This window comes from Telmatherina bonti (assembly GCF_933228915.1).
Source record: "Telmatherina bonti genome assembly, chromosome: 10".
NCBI lineage: Eukaryota > Metazoa > Chordata > Actinopteri > Atheriniformes > Telmatherinidae > Telmatherina > Telmatherina bonti.
The window spans coordinates 8,137,192-8,157,368 of NC_136628.1; the positions used below are offsets into that span (position 1 = coordinate 8,137,192).

At 39.5% G+C, this 20,177-nt stretch overlaps 1 protein-coding gene across 2 annotated transcripts in view; it reads right to left on the minus strand.

Annotated features, from left to right (window-relative positions):
* Window positions 1-3,415: 3,415 nt before the first annotated feature.
* The window catches only part of mpzl1l (myelin protein zero-like 1 like), a 31,787-nt gene continuing 15,025 nt past the window's right edge, over window positions 3,416-20,177 (minus strand). Inside the window, exons 4-6 of one of the 2 annotated variants that reach the window (XM_079247081.1) lie at window positions 14,033-14,162; window positions 8,528-8,633; window positions 3,416-4,653 (exon numbers count right to left, since the gene is read on the minus strand). In XM_079247081.1, coding sequence (XP_079103207.1) covers window positions 4,558-4,653; window positions 8,528-8,633; window positions 14,033-14,162 — 332 coding nt within the window. In that variant the 3' untranslated portion in view covers window positions 3,416-4,557. Of the gene's footprint in view, window positions 4,654-8,479; window positions 8,634-14,032; window positions 14,163-20,177 lie in introns of both variants that reach the window. The other variant, XM_079247080.1, reaches the window with a different exon arrangement.

The following is a 20,177-nucleotide window of genomic DNA, read 5'->3' on the forward strand; positions in this document are numbered from 1 at the left end:
GGATGGATACAGAGGCGATATTATGTGTATAAAAAAATACATACAATAAAAGGAAAATAAATGGGAATCTTATCTTTTTGATTTCGAGCAGATGTTCAAGTTAGCTGATGAAATGTAAAGGCACTAAATGTACAACATTCCAGTTTTAAAGACGTCAAACAGGCCAAGATCATTCAGAGATGAACCAAAACAAAACAAAAACAGAACCACAGAGCATTTGTTGTCTCCGACATAGTGCAGATTTTACATAACATATCAAACAATTCGCAAAGAACACACAACTATTTACCATCGAAAATACACCGAGCACTAAACTTTTAGGACTCGTCCCGCGTTCACTGGAACCACCGAACGCTGCGTTTGAGCTCCGTCCAATCGGGAATCGTTCATAATTTATATTCAACATCACGATTTCTACAAACAGCACGAAAACACTGCAACACGTCACGGATAGGAGCGAAGCGACCAGCAGGTGGGGGCTTGTCCGGGTCACGCTGCCGGCTCGTTTTTTTTAGTTCGGTCAGGACATAGAAATGCATCGCTGCTGAGCAGAAAAAACAACGGAGGAGAAAATGTCTGACAGTGAAGGCGGAAGACGGCACGACGCCTGCAGAGTCGAGTCAACATGGACACAGCCGAAGACGTCTTCAGTTTCCTTCAGTCGGAAAGACGTTCGGGGTTAAATATTCGTCCTCAGAAACAGAAACTTGCTGCACGATCCAAACAAGTTGTGAGAGAAACGTCTCAGATCCGACATCTACCTGCAACCTGTCAGGTCCACGTCTGCTGGTTCATACAGGCGAGTTTCAGCCTGCATGACAGCACCCCTTCATCTAAACCCAGCAGGTCCAGGTTTATATAAACCCAGCAGGTCCAGGTTTACCTAAACCCAGCAGGTCCAGGTTTACCCATACCCAGCAGGTCCAGGTTTATATAAACCCAGCAGGTCCAGGTTTATATAAACCCAGCAGGTCCAGGTTTATATAAACCCAGTAGGTCCAGGTTCAGGAAATGGTTACAACCTAGTTATTTTACATGCAACTCCCCGGATGAGGTCTATCCTGGATCTGGTCCCGGAGCGTGAGGATGTGCAGGTTTTCCGTGTCTGGTCGATCTGAAAAGACATCGATGTGACCGGATCCGGCCGCACGGCGGATGTTTTTCAGCATCTGAGCTCCGTTTCGTCGTTTTAAAGGAAACATGGAGAGAAAGTTGTTTGTTTGTTTACAAGCTGCTGGTCGAGGAACACCGTTACGAAAGAAAAAAACCTCGACTCTTCCCGTGGGCGCTGCGAACGAAACGAATTAAGACTCGAGTGAAACATTAAAGAAGTTTGGCGACCTGTGGAAAAACATGCGTCGCCACAGAAACACTGGAATGACTAACAGTAAACAGCACAACACAAACACGCGTCAGCGCGGACATTTACTGCATTCTGACTCACAACATGGAGGCTTTCAGAGTGACTGCAACACAAACATCTTCCTGTAACAGAACTCCGCAAAGTAACCAAACCGGAACAGAAATTTGGCTTTAAAATGCTTTAAGACAAAGAAATGAGAGGAATGCACTTAAAGCTTAAAATCATGAGGAAAAACCGTTGATAGCAGTTGATAACTGTTGATATGTGGCCCTTTAGTGACAAAAGGTAAACATAATACATAGACTTAAAGTTATTATTGTTATAATGATTGCTGTGTTAGTAAATCGCATGCAAATGGTGTTTTGTTTCTTAAATGACATTTCCCCGTTTTTAAAAAAAACAGATTTTCACCTCAGTGGAAGATTTTTATCGTGTTTGTAATAATGAAGCGAACATGACGTGATTAAAAGGAGGCAGCGATGGCGAACAGGACTGTTTACGTGTCGGCTGAAAAGACGTGTCGGTTTCCACTGAGGTGAAATTTGTTGGAGGGGGAGGGGGGGTAAATGTCTTTAAAGGTACCACAACGACATGCCAGAAGTTCACAGAGAGCTGAAGCATTCACAGTAACACGACGTCAGGCGGCTTCCGAGTAAAAACGAGCTGACCGCAGAGTACCAGCGATATTTTCTAGATCTCATTACGACTGCATGCAGAGTTACCGAGGGGGGGGGGGGGGGGGGGGGGGTCTAGCTCTACGTTAGAGGACTTTACAGGGAACAAGATCACTAATGAAGGATGCGCGTCTGCAGAGCGCTGCACCAGCGGGTCGCAGGTTCGCAACTCGGTCCTGCTTAGCACCAAACGGCCACAAGGTGGAGCCGTTGCATCAGCAGGGCGATGACGTCAACGATCAGCCTGAAAGCCAAAGATCAGAGCGAGTTTTGATCTGCGGAGGAGGGGTTGTTCCGTCTGAGACTGTGCTGCAATGATCGACTCGTCCGGTTCAGCTTTCAGGTCGTTGGTGGACAAAAATATCCTGAATAATTAAAAAGGAAAAAAGGAAAAGAAAAAAAAAAAAGACATTTTTTACGTGATTTTTACGTAATTTTTACGTGATTTCTACGTGATTTTTACGATTTAACGACTTCAGTCTGAATCTAAACTATATATTGTCATTAACGTTATTTTAACCCTTCAAATGTTAGTTTGATCACGATTTAACCATTTTTATAAATAGATTTTAAAATGAGCTGCAGAGTAAATATTAAATGGTGTGAATTCAGTTTAAAGTGTTAAATTTTTAAATACACAAGAAATATGTAACAAATGTGTTTTGATTCATCGTTTTGTTTTGTTTTTTTTAAAGATATCAGATTTATTCTTTACTTTCCTCTCAGGTCACAGTGGACAAAAAAAAAAACCAAACAAAAACTGCTAATAAAATATTTTTCTTTACTTTTATGGATCAAATCTTATCAACTTCGGACTAAATCAAAATTAACTCTGTTTTTATTCATGTTATTTTGACCCTTCGAATATCAGTGTGATCACAGGATTTCACCATTTTTATATAAAAAAAAGGTGGCATGGATCTTATGTGAAGATCTGTGTTAAACATTTATAAATATATTTGAGATTGATTAATTATTTACTTTGCTTTCAGCTTATTAGTCGATAAAAACAGCTTAAAAAACCTTTGTGCATGAAATCTTTTCATCGACTTCAGTCTGAATACAAAAAACTTATTTAAATAATCTAAATTATAAGAAAATTAAATCTGATCACTTGATTTCACCGTTTTGTGGAAAGAAAAACATGAGTTATGAAATATACAAAATATTTTGGCTGGTGAGGATTTTATGTGAGGATCTTTTAAATATTTTAAATATACAAAAAAAAATCTGTATCAAAAATGGTTTGATACGTTGTTTTTTTAAGGTGTCGGAATTTAAAAAAAAAAAAAAAAAAAAAAAAAAAAAAAAAAAAAAAGGACTTTTAAATTCACTGTTTCGCTCAAATCTTCCAGCCGAACTAAACTTAAATGATCTTAACTTCTTTTTTTTTTTTTTAAATAATTAGCCAGTTTGGTCACATGATTTTAGTTTTATGAAGAAAAAAATAATTTTGAGATTTTATTGAAAGTTCAGTGTTAAATATAGTAAATACAGTCTGGATTTTCTCCCTCAACGTGGGTCTGAGAGTACACATGTACCGGTTTATTCATATTCTACACAAATGAACATCTTTGACCTTGATCGTACCCTGTTGCTTAACTCGTACAATAATGGTGAAGAAAACAGCTATTTTTAAACTGCTTGTTTCTTGTCTAAGAACATGTGTGCGTATGAAAGCTAATTTACGCTTTAAATGGAGCATTCGCTGCGTGCACCTCCACAGAAGTGTAACCACATGGTTAAATATTGTAGTGTTATCTTTTAAGCTTTGCATCGTTTCCATTACAGTTGTCATCACACTAAAATGTTTCCCACCGCGCTGAAAGAGCCGAGTCCATTCACAGGTTTAGCTTTCAGTCATTGTGCTTTGACGTACTTCTGACGTTTTTACCTGATTTCATCTGAAAGTGGAACAGTGGCGTGTCGAACAGAGTAGGAAGAAGGAAAGCAGAACGATGTGGAAGCAGTGCAGCACAGGCTCGAATTTCGAGGAAGGGGCTCTGCAGCTTGTTGGATGTGAAATACCGACACACTGATGAAACTCCGGCTTTTAGGCCATTTTCTGACTGCGGAGACTTACTAGTTTCATAGCGAAGTCGCGCTTGGTGCAACAGTCTGCAGAACTTCTACTTTCCGTGGGCACAAGACTACGAGAATTAATAAATTAAATATTTTACAGTTGGAATGATATCTATGACGACAATCTCTTTTTTTTTATTTTAATCCCTGTACTGGAGAACAAGTTCAAGGCTGATACGATTACGTGTCAGCTGGAGTGTTTTCTTCATGTTTTTTTTTTTTTTTTTGTCTTTACAACAAAGCATGTAGAGACATTATTATACAACAGCTTCATGCTTTTAGAGGAGAAAATAAAAGAAAAAAAGGAGGAAAAAAACGATAAACTGCACCATTTCTGTCCCTGTTGAAATATTCCCACCCTTCCCAAGAGCAGCGGATAGCGGTTTCATACTTTACTGTGTTTTTTTCTTTATTTTTTATTGGTTTTGGTCCCCATCTTCAGTTTTTACGAATGTCAGCGTAGACCACCGGTTCCATCTTATGGAAGGAGTTTTTGCTGCCTGAGTGATCCAGCTGGGCGTATATCACCGGGCCCTAAAACGCAGAACACACACAGGAAGATGTCAGTTCAACATGCACATGCACAACTTACACACACACACACACATACACACAGGAGCGCCCACTCTAAGCGATTCAGTCTGTGGAAGTTTCGCAGCATTTAAAGAAACACCTGAATGCAGCGCAGTCAGCCACAGCATTAAAACCACTGGCAGACAGGTCATACCACAGTTACTCAGTGTTATACTGTTTTTATTAGGGCTGTGACGATGTGCTTTTGTCCCGATTCCATTCCATTCCGACTTTTTGGGTGCCGATTCGATTTAAATTGTGATTCTCACAATTCTTTGATAATGCTCATTTTTGTAGATTAAAAACAAAATAAATGTACAAAACTTTTTTTTTGCTCGTCATTTTTCAATTGGGTTCAATTCAGTTAGAAAAAAAAAACAATCCAGTAGCCAGTATGGGTGGGAAAATCTAATCGAAAAATCTGATATCGGGATTTTTTTTTTTGCTTCACAGTTTTGAAGTAGATTTTTTAAACAAAAAAAATCGGGGTTTTTTTCCAAACAAATAAATATAATCCATAATAAAATTTTCGTTATTTTTATTGTTTTTATTGATATTTTTACTTGTCTTCTTGGGCATTCTAGCAGCAGAATGATGATCTGGCTTCTGGGCTGTTTTTTCCAAGAAAAATGACGAGCAAAAAAAGAGTTTGGTACATTTTTTTTGTTTTTAATCTACAAAAATGAGCAATATCAAAGAATTGTGAGAATTGCAATTTAAATTAAATCGGCACCCAAAAAATCGGAATCAAATTGGTACAAAAGCATATCTCAGCCCTAGTAGCCAGACCATCATTCTGCTGCTATAATGCCCAAGAAGACAAGTAAAAAGATCAATAAAAACAATAAAAATGACAAAAATGTTATTATTGACTATTTTTATTTGTTTGGAAATAAAATTTGTTTTTAAAAAAAATTGTGAAGCAAAAAAAAAATCCCGATTGCTGATTTTTCAATTCAATTTTCCCACCCCTAGTTTTTATCCTCAATATGAGCTTCAGAAATCATTAAAAACTTGCAGAACTCTCCAGAATCAATTAGCATCAATGACTTTATTTTCCTGATTTAAAAAAAACATACAAAACAAAACAAAACAAAAAAAGAAAACAGAAAATAACGATGAAACCAAACGCAGGAAGATTGGAACTACAATGAAATGTACCACACAGCGAATGAAAAGGAAATGAAAATATATAACAGAGACCAGAACCAGTCAGATCTAATTCAGATGTGTGGACAACTGGGACGAGTTGAGAGGACATCTGAGCAGAAGGATCACACATATATGATCCGAGACGGTAAAATTACCTGCATTGTTTTCCCATCAAACACCCGAGGAAAGATGAGCCGACAAACGGACATTTGATACGCAGAAGCAGATGTTTTATTCAGATGTGGAGCGACTCTAACCGGTGAAAACAGTAACTACGCTCCTCAGGGTTCAGATAAGGCTGACGTTTCCTGTCCTGATGTATGCCGTTTATCCAGACATGCGCTGTCACAGAAAAAAAGACCTAAAACATAAAATATCAACAGTTTACAGGATAAAACCCAAAATGAGTAAATATTAAGCTAACCAGTATTCTGAACTTGTGTTTAGTTTGTCCATGAAGAATTTTCTGTCCCACACTTTATTTCCCTGCAGTTCAGAGCGAGTCCAAGCTAAGCGTGCTAAACTAACCTTACAGTAAAACCTTTTACAAGGCTGCAAACTTAAAAATCCACAGCTGAGAAGCTAATTAATCATTAATCTCAGATTTAGATCATCCTACTGACATGTTTTAATTAACATTACAAAGGCAAACCTAAAATAATGTGTAATTTTTAATTCAGTTTTGGTTTTAAATTTAGCTGCCCCATTTCATTTATTTGGAAAAGATAATGCTGTTTATGTAACATACTAAATCTTGTCATAATTATGCTATCATTATCATATCAATATTATGTCATGATAAATATTTATCATTTCGGGCGAGACAAGGACGAAGAATGGGGACACGCTAGGAGTATACAGACAGCTAGTTAGCTCGCTAGCTAGTTTCAGAGATGTCCATTTCCAGCAGTAATACACCTCAGAAATAACGAGAGCAACTGTTAAGCTGTGCTTGAACAGGTAAATTCCTCCACCTGCTGCTCCTCCTCCACTTGCTGCTCCTCCACCTACTCCTATTAAATAAGAGCTGATCTAAAACCAGAATTTTGTCTGTTTTACAGCGGGCTGATGCGATAGTTTCCAACACGCTCTCTCTCTCTCTCTGCTGGTGGGAGTGCAGCTCACTTGTGCATGAACGAGGCACAACATGTATAAACACAACGTAACGTATTCAGATATCAACATCAGAATGCAATAAACATGATCAGACTGTTTAGTCGTTATAAGTAAAAATATCAACCCCTTTTAGAGGAAATGAGATTTCAGATCACGTCCGTTATGATTTAATGCAACCAAGCAGCAACTTCTGGAGGCTAAAAGTGAAGCCTATGTGGAAGTGCATAAAACTGCAGTTCCCCCTTCATCCACTAGGGGCTCTAAAACAGAGCAAATCCATAGACTCCCATGTTAAAAAGACCAACTTCACAGCAGTAATAAACATGTTTACAGCCTGGCTCAAAAATCCATTTTAGGTTTAATAGGTCAGGTTTACCTTCATGACAACTGTGGGGAGAGTGAATTTTTTTCTAACTTGCCCGTTTAAAAGTAGTTTAATCTTAAAATTTGACATAATTAGGGGTGTGTCCTTTTGATTGACAGGTACCCAGTATCCTGCTGCAAGTAGGCAGAGAGTAGAACAACCGCGGGTATTAGTCAGCTAACTCTATGACTTTGCTTATCTCGCTTACCTCTGTTTGCTGGTTAGCTCCTGTTAGCACCACAATAACTCAGTTAGCTAGAGTTTGCTAGATGTCAGTCACCCCCAGGTGCACAGCCCCCTTCTCAGGTCTACTTCTTTGCCCATCTTTGTATTTTCCGGGAGAGACGACGCATGTGACGCTGCCAAGATGGCGACAGTATGTTTATAACTATTGTTCAGACATTTTTCCTGTATATTCTTGGTAAAAAAAACATGAACATAACATGAAAAATACGTTTGATAAATTATTTATTTATGGCCCGACATGAAAGATAGTAGAGATTAATTTGTTTGATTACTTGAATAATTGGATACTGAATGGAGTATAAATTAGCATAAAGGTAGCAGAACTGGAAAAAAGATGTGTAAAAATCCTGATAATTGTTTAATAATCGAATCGTAGCACCCTGAATTGTAATCTATTTGAGTTGTGAAGTACCTAAGATGGCAAACATCTAACTCAAGGTAAAATTAAATGTTAAATGAAGACTGGAAGTCACCCCTTCACCACTGATGGCAACGGACTCCCCAACAGGAAACTGTATCCCTCCCTGAATTGACAAAACAAGCCGACAGTAAAACCCTGAGATCCGAGTCCAAGCATACTCCCACATCGATGAGGTTCCCACCAAGAAGGTCACATGATAAACCACCAGAGACCACAGAACCCGCAGAGTCGTCATCTTCATCCCCCGATGGACATGAAGGGAGCTTCTATAAAAAACCCAGTGATTTTAATGCTGCGGCATTTTGCTGTTTAACAGATAAAACTGTTGTCTGAACAAAGCGAACTGACTAAACTCTGTACTGTCAGCTGTCTAAACACCAGACCTGACCAGTCTGCAACCCCAGTGGCGATGGCTGGACCAGTAACAAACATTTATGAACTCATCACATGTAGAAAAAAAAGCCAGCCACATTTAATGAGAGTTTTACCGCTGAAATGTTGGCAGCCAGTGGATTTCTTTGTCCCCCAGCTCCTACCTGCAGAGGACCCGAGGGGCTGGTACACCTGGAGCCCTCCCGGACGGACTCCGCCTTCTTTCGTGGCTGCGGAGCCTGAGAACTCACGCTTTCCAAGGACGTACATCTAGTTTATGGTTACGGTCATTGGTGCACAGTCAAGGTGAGCCAGACAAACAGAATGGGATACAAGACAAAAAAAAAATAAGCAATGAGAGGTGAACACATGAAACAATGCAGCTGAGAGCAGACTGGAGGGACGAGGTTGGGTTTGGACGTCGCACGTCGTCCCAAAACAAAATGATGCCAAGCTTAATTTGATGGATAAGTTCATGATATTCTATTAAACATTTTAGAAAATAATCCTGCAGGAGTTAAAATATTAAACATGACATGAAGCTGCAGGTTTAAACATGAGTTAATTATCTCAAGATTTTTAATTTTTTTTACTTTTAAAATAGTTTGATTCTGAATTTTAATGTTTCAGTTTATTCATTTCATTTACCATTTATTCTGACTTTATTTGGTTGTTTTTGCTTCATAGTTTGGTATTTTGTTTTTCAGACCTCCTGAACTTTCTGTTTCTGCTTATATGTCAGGATTTAAAGCCAGTAGTCACTTTATTTTATGTTCATGGAAATAATAAGCTAGAAAAGTAAAGCCAACAGCTACTTTAACTGATACTATCTATGACAATAATCTTAGAAGTTTTAGACTTAGCCTAAATATCTCAATAAAAAAACACTAATGGAAATGCCTGCATTTTGAAAAAACACTTAAAAATCACTAAAAAGATTTTACGCCCTCCTGAGGTGGTCTTTTAAACGTGTCCGAATAGATGTATATCACAAAAGTGTCATGGAAACCCTTTCTTTCCATATTTATATGTCCCTGGATGTGATGTGAGGTCATGTGACCAGTTCATTTCCAGTTAAGTGGTGTGAAGCAAACAACAGCAAAATGCTGAGGTAAATGAGAGAGAAGGGCTTTGACAATCTGTGGCAAATCCTCCACAGCAAGTATAAAACCACAAAACAATGCTACGTGGATATCTTCCATAAGTCGCAATTCTCGTTGAAATCTCATCAGCTGGATGAAATTTTACAAGAACTGGGACTTATAGGCTAAACACCATCCAATGGAAACACCTGCAGATGAAATTATTGTTTGTCAAAATTTACAAAAATGGCTTTTATTATGCGATAAAATAGGACTGGGCGATATGACCAAAATCTTATATCCCGATACAGCTTATATATATCCCCATAATGATATACATAACAATATAAAATTGTTTGTGCAATGTTGTGTCAGTCATCAGTTATGTGTCAGATGTTCTTGGCAACGGCAGCAGTATTTTACGTCAAGATGCATAAAACTGACGTAAAATACTGCAGTAAAGCACTTTATTGTTCCGTAAACAGTAGTCTCAAATGAAACTATAGACATTTTCTATCATCCAAGGATATATATAATATCGCCCAGTCCTACAATAAATTGTGAGGGAAACGCAGCTACATTCAGCTTTGACTATTTGAGAAAAGCCTGATATTTCATGTACAACTATTCTGACATCAACTTTTAAACAATTAAATCCAGAAACAAAAGCTGTTTCTGTAATTAGATGATCCATACAAATTAATTAAATAAATTAAATTGTATCTGTAATTGGATTTTTTTTTTTACTTTAACGGTTAAACAAGAGTCTTTACAATCCAGTTAGTGAATAAATAAATATAAAATTATACTTTTAGACATTTTATTCACTTTTAAATTCATGGAAAAGTTGACATTTATGAATTTTATATATATTTTTTTTTAAATACAGGGAATTTATTTGAGACTAGGTTGAACTCGAACAAATTAAATTACATATTTTCTACATGTTTATATAAACTAACCAACAATTACCCATTTTTACCTTTAAATCTGTACTGATAGGAATTACATGGGTTATAGATGCGTCTCCAGTGAAGACGTGTAGAAAAGGTATTGTCTGACTTTTATATAAAACTTTTTAAAAAAAAACACGTAAACATTTCGAGTTCATGTTTAGTGAAAGGAGACATGATGATGATGATGATGAAGAAGCTGTATTAACCTGATGGAAACAATGTGGTAAGTTTAGGGTGTTAGTGGTCAAACATTATGCACAAAGACAGTGTTTACATGCCCTTCAGTAACCTGGTTGGTGGGAGAAGCAGTGTCATCGCTGTAAGTGTCACAGTTTCTCTTTCCAGGATGTGAATAACACAAACCTGATGCACAAGTTCTAATCTATTAATGGTTTTTCCAGACTGAAGCTAAAATATGTCTCGTTTAATACTTCACGGGATGTCCTTCAGCATGTTCTGCATGCACCCGATGCTTTCTGTGGCCATCACAGAGAAGCCCAGCTGTATATTTGTCCAGTGCTCTCTGCAGAATTAGTACAATCCATTTAAATTGGTTGGTTTCCAATCACAGACCGAAGCGCTTCAGCATAGCTCGCAAATTTTCAGAGGCTTAGTTCAGGGTTTTAGGGCAGAAATTTGACATTAGCCAGCTTTCATGTCTGCTTGGCATCATTATCCTGTTGTGTCCATGTTTTAAAACGGACTGGATATCATCACTGATTTCCTGAATAGATTTGATTAAAATTTAATCAGAAATTTATCCATTTCAGATACTAGAGTCATCAGATTATTGTAATAACCTCTTCTGAATTGGAGATCATCACTAATTTCCTGAATAGATTTGATTAAAATTTAATTAGAAATGTATCCATTTCAGATACTAGACAATCTGATTATTGTAACAACCTCTTCTGAATTATGATATCTAAAAAAATCATTTACATTAACCCGTCCATTATCACTTCCTGTTCTTTTGAACATATGCAGTGTTGGTTACACATGGTAGCGCACATGCGCCTAGTGTTAGCTGCTAATGTAGGAGGCTACGGGCCTAGTGTTGGCTGTTAATGTTGGAATTCACGACCTTAACGTTGGCTGCCAATGTAGGGGCCCACGAGCCTAGCGTTGGCTGCTAATGTAGGGGCCCACGAGCCTAGCGTTGGCTGCTAATGTAGGGGCCCACGAGCCTAGCGTTGGCTACCAATGTGGGGGCCCATAGGACTAGTGTTAGTTACCAATGTGGGGGCCCACAAGCCTAGCGTTGGCTGCCAATGTGGGGGCCCACAGGACTAGCGTTGGCTGCCAATGTGGGGGCCCACAGGACTAGCGTTGGCTGCCAATGTGGGGGCCCACAGGACTAGCGTTGGCTGCCAATGTGGGGGCCCACAGGACTAGCGTTGGCTGCCAATGTGGGGGCCCACAGGACTAGCGTTAGCTACCAATGTGGGGGTCCACGGGCCTAGCATTAGCTGCTAATGTGGGGGCCCACGGGCCTAGCGTTAGCTGCTAATGTGGGGGCCCACGGGTCTAGGGTTAGCTGCTAATGTGGGGGCCCACGGGCCTAGCGTTAGCTGCTAATGTGGGGGCTTGCAATCCTAGCGTTAGCTGCTCATGTGGGGGGACCAAGGGGCTAGAATTGGCTGCTAATGTGGGGGCCCACGGGGCTAGCGTTAGCTGCTAATGTGGTATATAATTTGACCCTGTGGGGATCAAAATCCCTAATCAATACAAATTTGTGCATCAAATTGTAGTTTTTATAAAATTGTTGAATTTATTTGTTGCATAAACATTACATCCTGGAAGAAAAAACTATTCAAATAAATACTTAAAAACTCAAAATTAATGCGAGATTAAATATTTTTACATTAAGTACTTCCACCTTACCCTTTTCTGGGTTGGAGGGGGTGTCTTGGTTTACTCACACTGTGTTATGATTGAACCAAAAGGTCAGACTGAGACACACCAGGTCAAACCCAATTAGAATAGACTCCAATGTGTTTTCAGTCTGTCTGGACATGTTAAAGAAATATTCGATTCAGCAGTTTAAAACTGTTTTGTTTCTGAAAAATATCTGGATTCAGATGATGATGTCTTCCTAGCAAAGCACGTTTATGTCGTTATCCTCTCAAATTCAGGGCAAAGTCGACCGTCACCAGGTTACTTAACAGCATGTAAACGGACTGATGGACGAGACAAGATGTTGGCTTGCAGACACGAAGCTTGTCTGCGATGTTAATGGAAAATGTTAGTGTGGCGTTAGCATTGTTAGCACAATGTGATGGAGGAAAATGACTGGCACCAGTGCAAACAGCAGAGATCGCTGCTTCTTCAGTTCACATTCTCAAAGAGCCAGGCGAGGCTGAATTAGTCTGAACACTGCCCCAACATCGATGCCACCTCCCATGTGAGAGGCTTGATGAGCGATTTCTCACTAAGAATAAATCATGAGCGAGTGTTGCTGGAGCATGCACGATCGACATGGTCTAAACCTAAACCATGTTAATCATTAGTAGCTACCTTAGCTAATCCACACACCTGAACCCTTGTTTGGTTTTTTTCCCCAGCAGGTCTACAGAGTGACCCTGTCCTCATGCAGAAAGAGTTAGAGCCATAAAAACGTTATCATGCGCTCTTCACTAGCTGCTGCAGGCGAGACCCACGTATGTAAACCAACTGCACATGCAGCCAGCCGGACTCACAGCGTGTTAAAAGACAAATATTCACATTGGACCAACAGTTTGCTCAGAAGCCTGATGAATTAAATTTGTAGGAAACAAACCTTTCATTAGAGGTGAAACAATCCTCTGATCTACATCAGTGATCAATGATCCAATAACATCAATCCAAACTGAAACTATGGATCAATCATGGGTCCAGTAATCGTCTGTAAAGTGTTCTTCAGTAAGAAAATGTGAAATAGTGTCCTTTTTCTTTGTTTTACCAAATAAAATGTTTGATATTAGGAGGAAAAAGTGAACTCTAAAGCCTAAAGTCAGACTGTACTAACCTGGTTATTATAACTACGTAGTAAAAATATTTGGTTTGTGACTAACTAGGAAGAGGATTTACACTACGTTTCGAGTTAATCTGTACGAACATTTTCTTTCTGTTTTCCTTTTTGTGACGTGAACATTTTAAAGCTCAACATCCAGAATGTGTATCTGTTTGTTCTGGATGGCCACAGGCCTCCAAACCCACACACCAGTTTAACCAGAAGCAAAGTGGGCGGAGTTTAATCCACGGACGAATCATAAACAGAGATTCTGATGGTTTAGTCGCTAGAACCCACAGCTGCTTAAAGAACAACATGAACAGACGACTCGGTCAAGAGGATGTCGACATGAGCCGACATAAATCACAAACCCACATTTAAACCAGTTGCTAGGCAACATTACAACCCAGTGACGTTCAGGTTTCACTGTGATCAATGATTCTGCTTTACCTTGACATGATTTTGCTGATAATTCCAGCTGTAGAAATAAATTATATTTAACTGAACTCGAGAGGTAAAAACTGTAAGATTTTAAAGTTTTTCTGTGATTTGATCTTAATGGAAGTGACTGTGTTCAATCAGCTGTGATTTTGTCTCTTATTGATCTCTGTGAGAGCGGCGCGTAACGTGGGAACTTACCCTTCATAATCATGGCGGTTGTGGAGCACCCTGATGACGAAGCAGACCGCTACTGCAATGATGACGAGCACGAGTAAAGCACCAGTAACTGCTCCGATTATAATGGCGGTGTTGGTTTGAGGAAGAGACTCTGGAAGAACAAAACAGAGACATTTAGAGACGGTCGAAGAAGATAAATCATATTCTGGCGATTTATTTTCACACATGTCGTGGAGTTTTTCCAGAGGAAAAAATCGTTACTGCCAGGAGCTCATTACTGTGAGGAACAACACATTCATGGGGTTACCCTGGTAACGTACGTCACAGATCAATGTTTTAGAGGGCAGCGCTGCTACATGGGGTGGCCATGAACCAAAACAAAGACAGCCTGAAATAAAAAAAATTCAACATGAAACTGCTGAAGGTAAAGTTTCTTTACACACACAAAAAAAAAAAAAAGCTCAGATCTTTATGAAATGCTGACGGATTTGTGACCTTCAGTCTTTTCTAATGTTTGCGTTCCCCTTATGAAACATTACGCAACATTTGTCACAGCAGTGACACCAACTAAAGCTCCTTTCAACATTAAACCTTCGAGATGAGGCTTGTTTTTCTGCGTGAAATGACAAACCCAGCTGTATCAGTCTGTATCAGTGCTGCGATGAGCCCGATCACATCAAAGAAAAGATTTTTTGCTGAAGTAACCCTTTGCTTTAAATTAAGAAATTAATTTAGGTTGCAAATAATAGCTTATTTCTATTACAAATCTATAAATATAAATAATGTAACTCTTGATTTGGTTGTGTCCAAACTTCCCTTTTAATCTTCAGTTACTTTTTTAGCAGAAACGTCCCCGTTTTGTTTGTCTCAGGTAAAAAACATGAAGAGCTGCACGTCTTGCACAAGATAAAACCCTTTCAGATGGTTTGGATGAGAGCTGTCCACACAAGCATGCGCTTGAAAGCCCAAAACAATGAGACCTGCAATCAAGATAACACTGCTATGTAGCTGGAAGGCCTCTGGCAACATCAGAGCTCTGAAGTTCTGTCCTCACATCAAACGCAGCGAAAAGTGAGACATAAAGATTCTCCATTGTAGGCAGATAGCGGCTAACTGCTACGTGCTGCAATAGAGAGCAAAACAACATGGTTGAGACAACAGATTACAGATGTTATCACTATTTCTTTAACTGTAAATCGTCAAAAATATCAAGCTGGAAAATACTTGTGACTGAAAAGCCACATCAGTCTAATAATGCTGTTAATGAAGCAGCACGACCTCCAGGTTTTACCCGGTCTGAGAGATAAACCCCAAAGCAGACATTTATCCATTTTCTTGAATTTGCCATTAATGCTGATTTATTTTTGTGAAAATCTCAATTCTTTCCCCTTTAATATGCAAATGATCTTCTTTGGCTTCCGTAGTTTTCAGTGAGTTCAACCTCTCCCCTGCCCGTCTCTCTCTCACACACTCTCACACACACACACTCTCACACACACACACACACACACACACACACACACACACACACACACACACACACACACAGCAAAGTAAACACAGCAGCTAGCAGGAGGATCAGACTTAACAAGTAACAACAAGGTGCAAAATCCATTTAAAGCAGGGATCCTCAATCCTGGTCCTCCAGGGCAGAAGTCCAGGTTTTTCCAAGAGTCCCCGCTGGAACACATCTGACTCTGATTCAGACAAGCTCTGCGCATGTCTGCTAAATACACCTAGATTTAAATCAGGTGTGTTCCAGCAGGGACACAGACCCTCGAGGACCTGGACCGAAATGGAAGTAAATCTGTTCCATCAGACTTTTTAATATTATAAGCCTTTGAATTTCAAGCACCAGAATTTTATGCAGTGAATTATCTGAATTTTATTAATCTGAATTAAGTGCTTCAATTTTCTGATTGTTTATTTTTGCTACTATGTTTTAAGAGTTTTAAAATTCAAGAATCAAAATTCAAAGGTAAAAATTTAAAAGGAATTCAGTGGTTAAAATTTGCTGTCAGAAAATCGGTTCCACTGGGATATCTAGTCAATTCAGAATAACACATTTATAGGTTATATTTAGTGATAAAAAAAAAAAAAAATTGTAGTTACTGTATTTACATGAGCTAAGGTCATGAGCTGTGGGTCGTGACCGAAAGAACGAGATATCGTATACAGGCGGCTGAAATGAGTTTCCTCCGCAGGGTGGCCGGGCTCTCCCTTAGAGATAGGGTGAGTAGCTCGGTCATCCAGGAGGAGAACAGAGTAGAGTCACTGCTCCTCCGCATCGAGAGGAACCAGTTGAGGCGGATCGGGCATCTGGTCAGGATGCCTCCTGGACCTCCCTGGTGAGGTGTTCCAGACACATGCCTCTGGGAGGAGACCCCGGGGAAGATCCAGGACACGCTGGAGGGATTATATCTCTCAGCTGGCCTGGGAACACCTCGGGATCCCCCCCGCAGAGTTGGCAAATATGGCTGGGGAGAGGGAAGTCTGGGCTTCCCTGCTTAGGCTGCTGCCCCCCCGACCTGACCCCGGATAAGCGGGTATGAAGATGGATGGATAGATAGTTAATGCCATTCCTGTAATGTGTCTTTTATTTGACAAGGTAAAACACGGAGGTATAACCTCCATTATAAAACGGATTTTCTCTGCATGCTACACCTCGTCTGGCTACAGTGTGCCAAGTTGGCACCTGTTTGGGCTTACCTTCACATCTACATTATACAACAAAACCCATTTTATTATTGTCTGTTCCAGGATTTACCATCTCCAAACACTCCAGCAGTGGAAACCAGTCAGTCTGTCTGTTCTGACTGGTGTCAGATGGAAAATGTGATGAATGGCAGAGATTATCTCAAGAAATAATTTTGAAGTTATTTTAAATTATTTGAATGACTGGTGGTGGCAGATGCTATGAATGATGATTTGGTCTTAATTTGATTGATCTAATCTAAGTAATTATTTGGGACTAATTTTTCAAATTAATCTAATTAATTATAGAAGACAGTTATTATATCACTATATAATTAATACTTCTCGTCATTATGTAAACTGAATACATGCGTAACCCTGTGAATTGTTGTTCTAGCCATTGTAAACTATTGTAAAGTACTGAAACTTTCATCTGAAATAATTTTTGGTTAATAAAATTAAATGAGTTCATTATGCCTTAAAAAAACACAACTTCCAACCAAACAGAAAAAAATCTAACATTTTTATACAGTAAACTTTATTATACAGTCTCACAGAGATGGAGAATGTGTGCAGACTGGTTGAGAAGGTAATCACAGCAACGTGGAGCTTCAGCAAGGAACTGGGAAGCTTTCTGAGGATGTGACTGGACGTACTGGAGCAGCAACACATTTATATGTTTCATGTTGATGCACAAGATGGAAAAGACTGGAAAACTGCAGCAGCTGCATCAGGAAGAGGAATCCTGGAGGTTCACCAGGCTCTGACATCCGCTGAAAAATAATAAATACAAATTTGTACTATCAAATATTTCTTATTAATTTTTTAAACTAATAACATGCAGATTTAAGCTTGTTCCATCCTCCACGAGAGCAAGAACTGAGTTCTTGAGGCTGCAAGAACAAGAAAAAACTACTTTTTTGTCAGGTCCATACATACTCCACGAGAAGCAGGTCTGCAGCGGGGAGGGGTCACTGCGGGGGCTGATGTTTGCTTTTATGTGCCATGAACCCGGTTGTTACCTCCATCAAGGAGGTTATGTTGTTCCCGGCGTCTTTCTGTTCAAGATAACTCAAAAGGTTGTGGAGGGATTTTTATAAATATTTATAAATATATAAGAGTTGTTGGAAATGTAAAAATGAAGAACTGATTAAATTCTGGTGGTGATCCAGATCACTGTTTATCCAGGAATGTTTTAAAAGAATTCTTTAAGCTTGTTCTTGGCGGAGGTTTCCGCTCTCTGAGTGCTTTTCTAGTTTCATATTCAACGAGCAGCTTCGTCCGCGGCGGGGTGGGTCATGCACGCGGCAGGGCGGGTCGTGCACAGGGTGGGGCGGGTCGTCCATGCGGCTGGGTCCGAGTGTTTTAATGCTACATGTAAAAATGCTCGTACTTTCTCACCACCTCGATCAGCTGTTTTAACAAAACAATCCGTTTTACCTCCAACAGTAAAAACATGGAAGCAGCAACTCCGCTTCATGCTTTTTCAGTGTTAACCACGCCCACCTCAAATGTCCGACCAATCACACGATACTCCTCGGAGCCCCGCAAGAAAAACGTTCTGTGTCGAGAGCTGTCTTCCAACGCGTCCGCGAGAAGAAAATGACGTCATTTTCTTCTCGGAGCCTCGGGAACAAGAAAAAAGTTCTCGCTTCTCGTGGAGGATGGAACAAGCTTTATCCAGCAGGACCATGTTGTCTCTGCACTAATGCTGCTGTTACTGAAGCTTTGTCTCTTCATGGATGTAAAACTAAATTAACGTCATTAGTCTCATTAAAAAAAAAGTTAAATATGTAGTTACTATAATGTATAGTTTACAACCAGTATTTAAAATTAGGCAAACTAATACAACCACAACCAAAGGATAAATCTGAAATTCAACAAAAATCTTTACATGGGAACAAACAATGGAAAGAAATCTGTGATAAAAATGTGCTTACTGGTAGCATCAGACTGGAAGCTGGGATCTGTTAGATAACCACTACCATTAGCTTGTTGCACAACTAATCAACTGAAATCTAGCAAATTAAATAACACTTGATTTGTTGCAGAATATTCAGCTAATGACTCACAACGCCAAAACTGTCATCATTTAAGCCACTTGCCACAGAAAATGGTTCCAAAACAGCTAAATTGAACGACGGTCAATGGTAAACTCTTGGTGTTTGGAGCAGCTGGCAGCTCTATGCACAACGTGACTTCTGCATTTGTCGTCATTCCCATTGGAGCCCTCTTCCGTTGACTGAATACATCCGGGTCAGGTGACAGATGAAGTGTGAGGTGATTGGTTGAATACCAGTTTGATGTTACCCTGAATTGACCAGTTATCCCAGTGGAATGGATTTTCTGACGGCGATTTCTAACCACCAAATTTTGACAAATGAATTTTTTTACTTTGAAATTTTTTTCTTTGAATTTTGAGTCTTGAACTTTAAAACTTTGAAAACATAGTAGCGAAAATGAACGATTACAAAACTGAAGCATTTAATTCAGATTAACATTCAGATGTGTTAATTCGCTGCATAAAATTCTGGTGCTTGAAATTCAAAGGCTTTTAAAATTCAAAACATGGTGAGACAGATTTACTTCCATAGACTAAGGGTTGCTGTCAGAGATTTATGTCATGTCAGAGATGTAAAACACAGACACCCCCTCAAGAGACACAGACCAGAAGCCTCGAGAGCAAAACAAAGTTCTCGTCTATCCTATAGTTTAAGGCCACATTCACATCAGCCTTTTTGATCCGAATCCAAGTCAGTTTTCTCAGAAAGTTTGCTTCGTTCGGGTAAATGTGAACGCTCCAAACAAATTTTGACTTGGACCAAAGAAGCAGACTCGGTCTGCCTACAAACGCCAAATACAGGAAGTGGACTACGACAAAAAGTCATTTTCTGCATTTGGTGTAGCATTGCATTGTGGGTAAATACATAGCGATGGCGTTAATGGTCGTCTGCCTCGTCCGTTGTTCATACTGCGTTCATTGTTGCAGCGTATTTCTGCAGTATACTTGCATAAGACACAATTAAAACTCAAAACAGCCATATTTTTGTCTCCATGTTTAACACATACGGAGTTTTCTTCTTCACGTGGGTCTGTTCTCTCTTTTGCTAAATACTACATACAGCGCCACCTTTGGTGGGAATGGGGATTTATTATTCTAAAGGTTTGGCTCATTGACCAAGTGCAGCGTGAACACAATCTCGGTCCGTATATTGAGCAGAGTCCCCAAAAGGACCCAATCTAGCGGACATATGTGAATAGACCTATAATAACCTAACCATCAACTTTCAGGACTGAATCTCCAAGATGTTCATATTTACTTCTGCAAAATAAACTCCTCCCACTTTTTTCTGTTTCAACTACACTAAACACAGGCCAGTTTGCCAGAAAACACAGAAGTTATGAGACTCCAGAACCTGAACCGTGTTTGTATGAAAGCACCAACAGATCAAGCAGCAACCTCCAGAGGTTA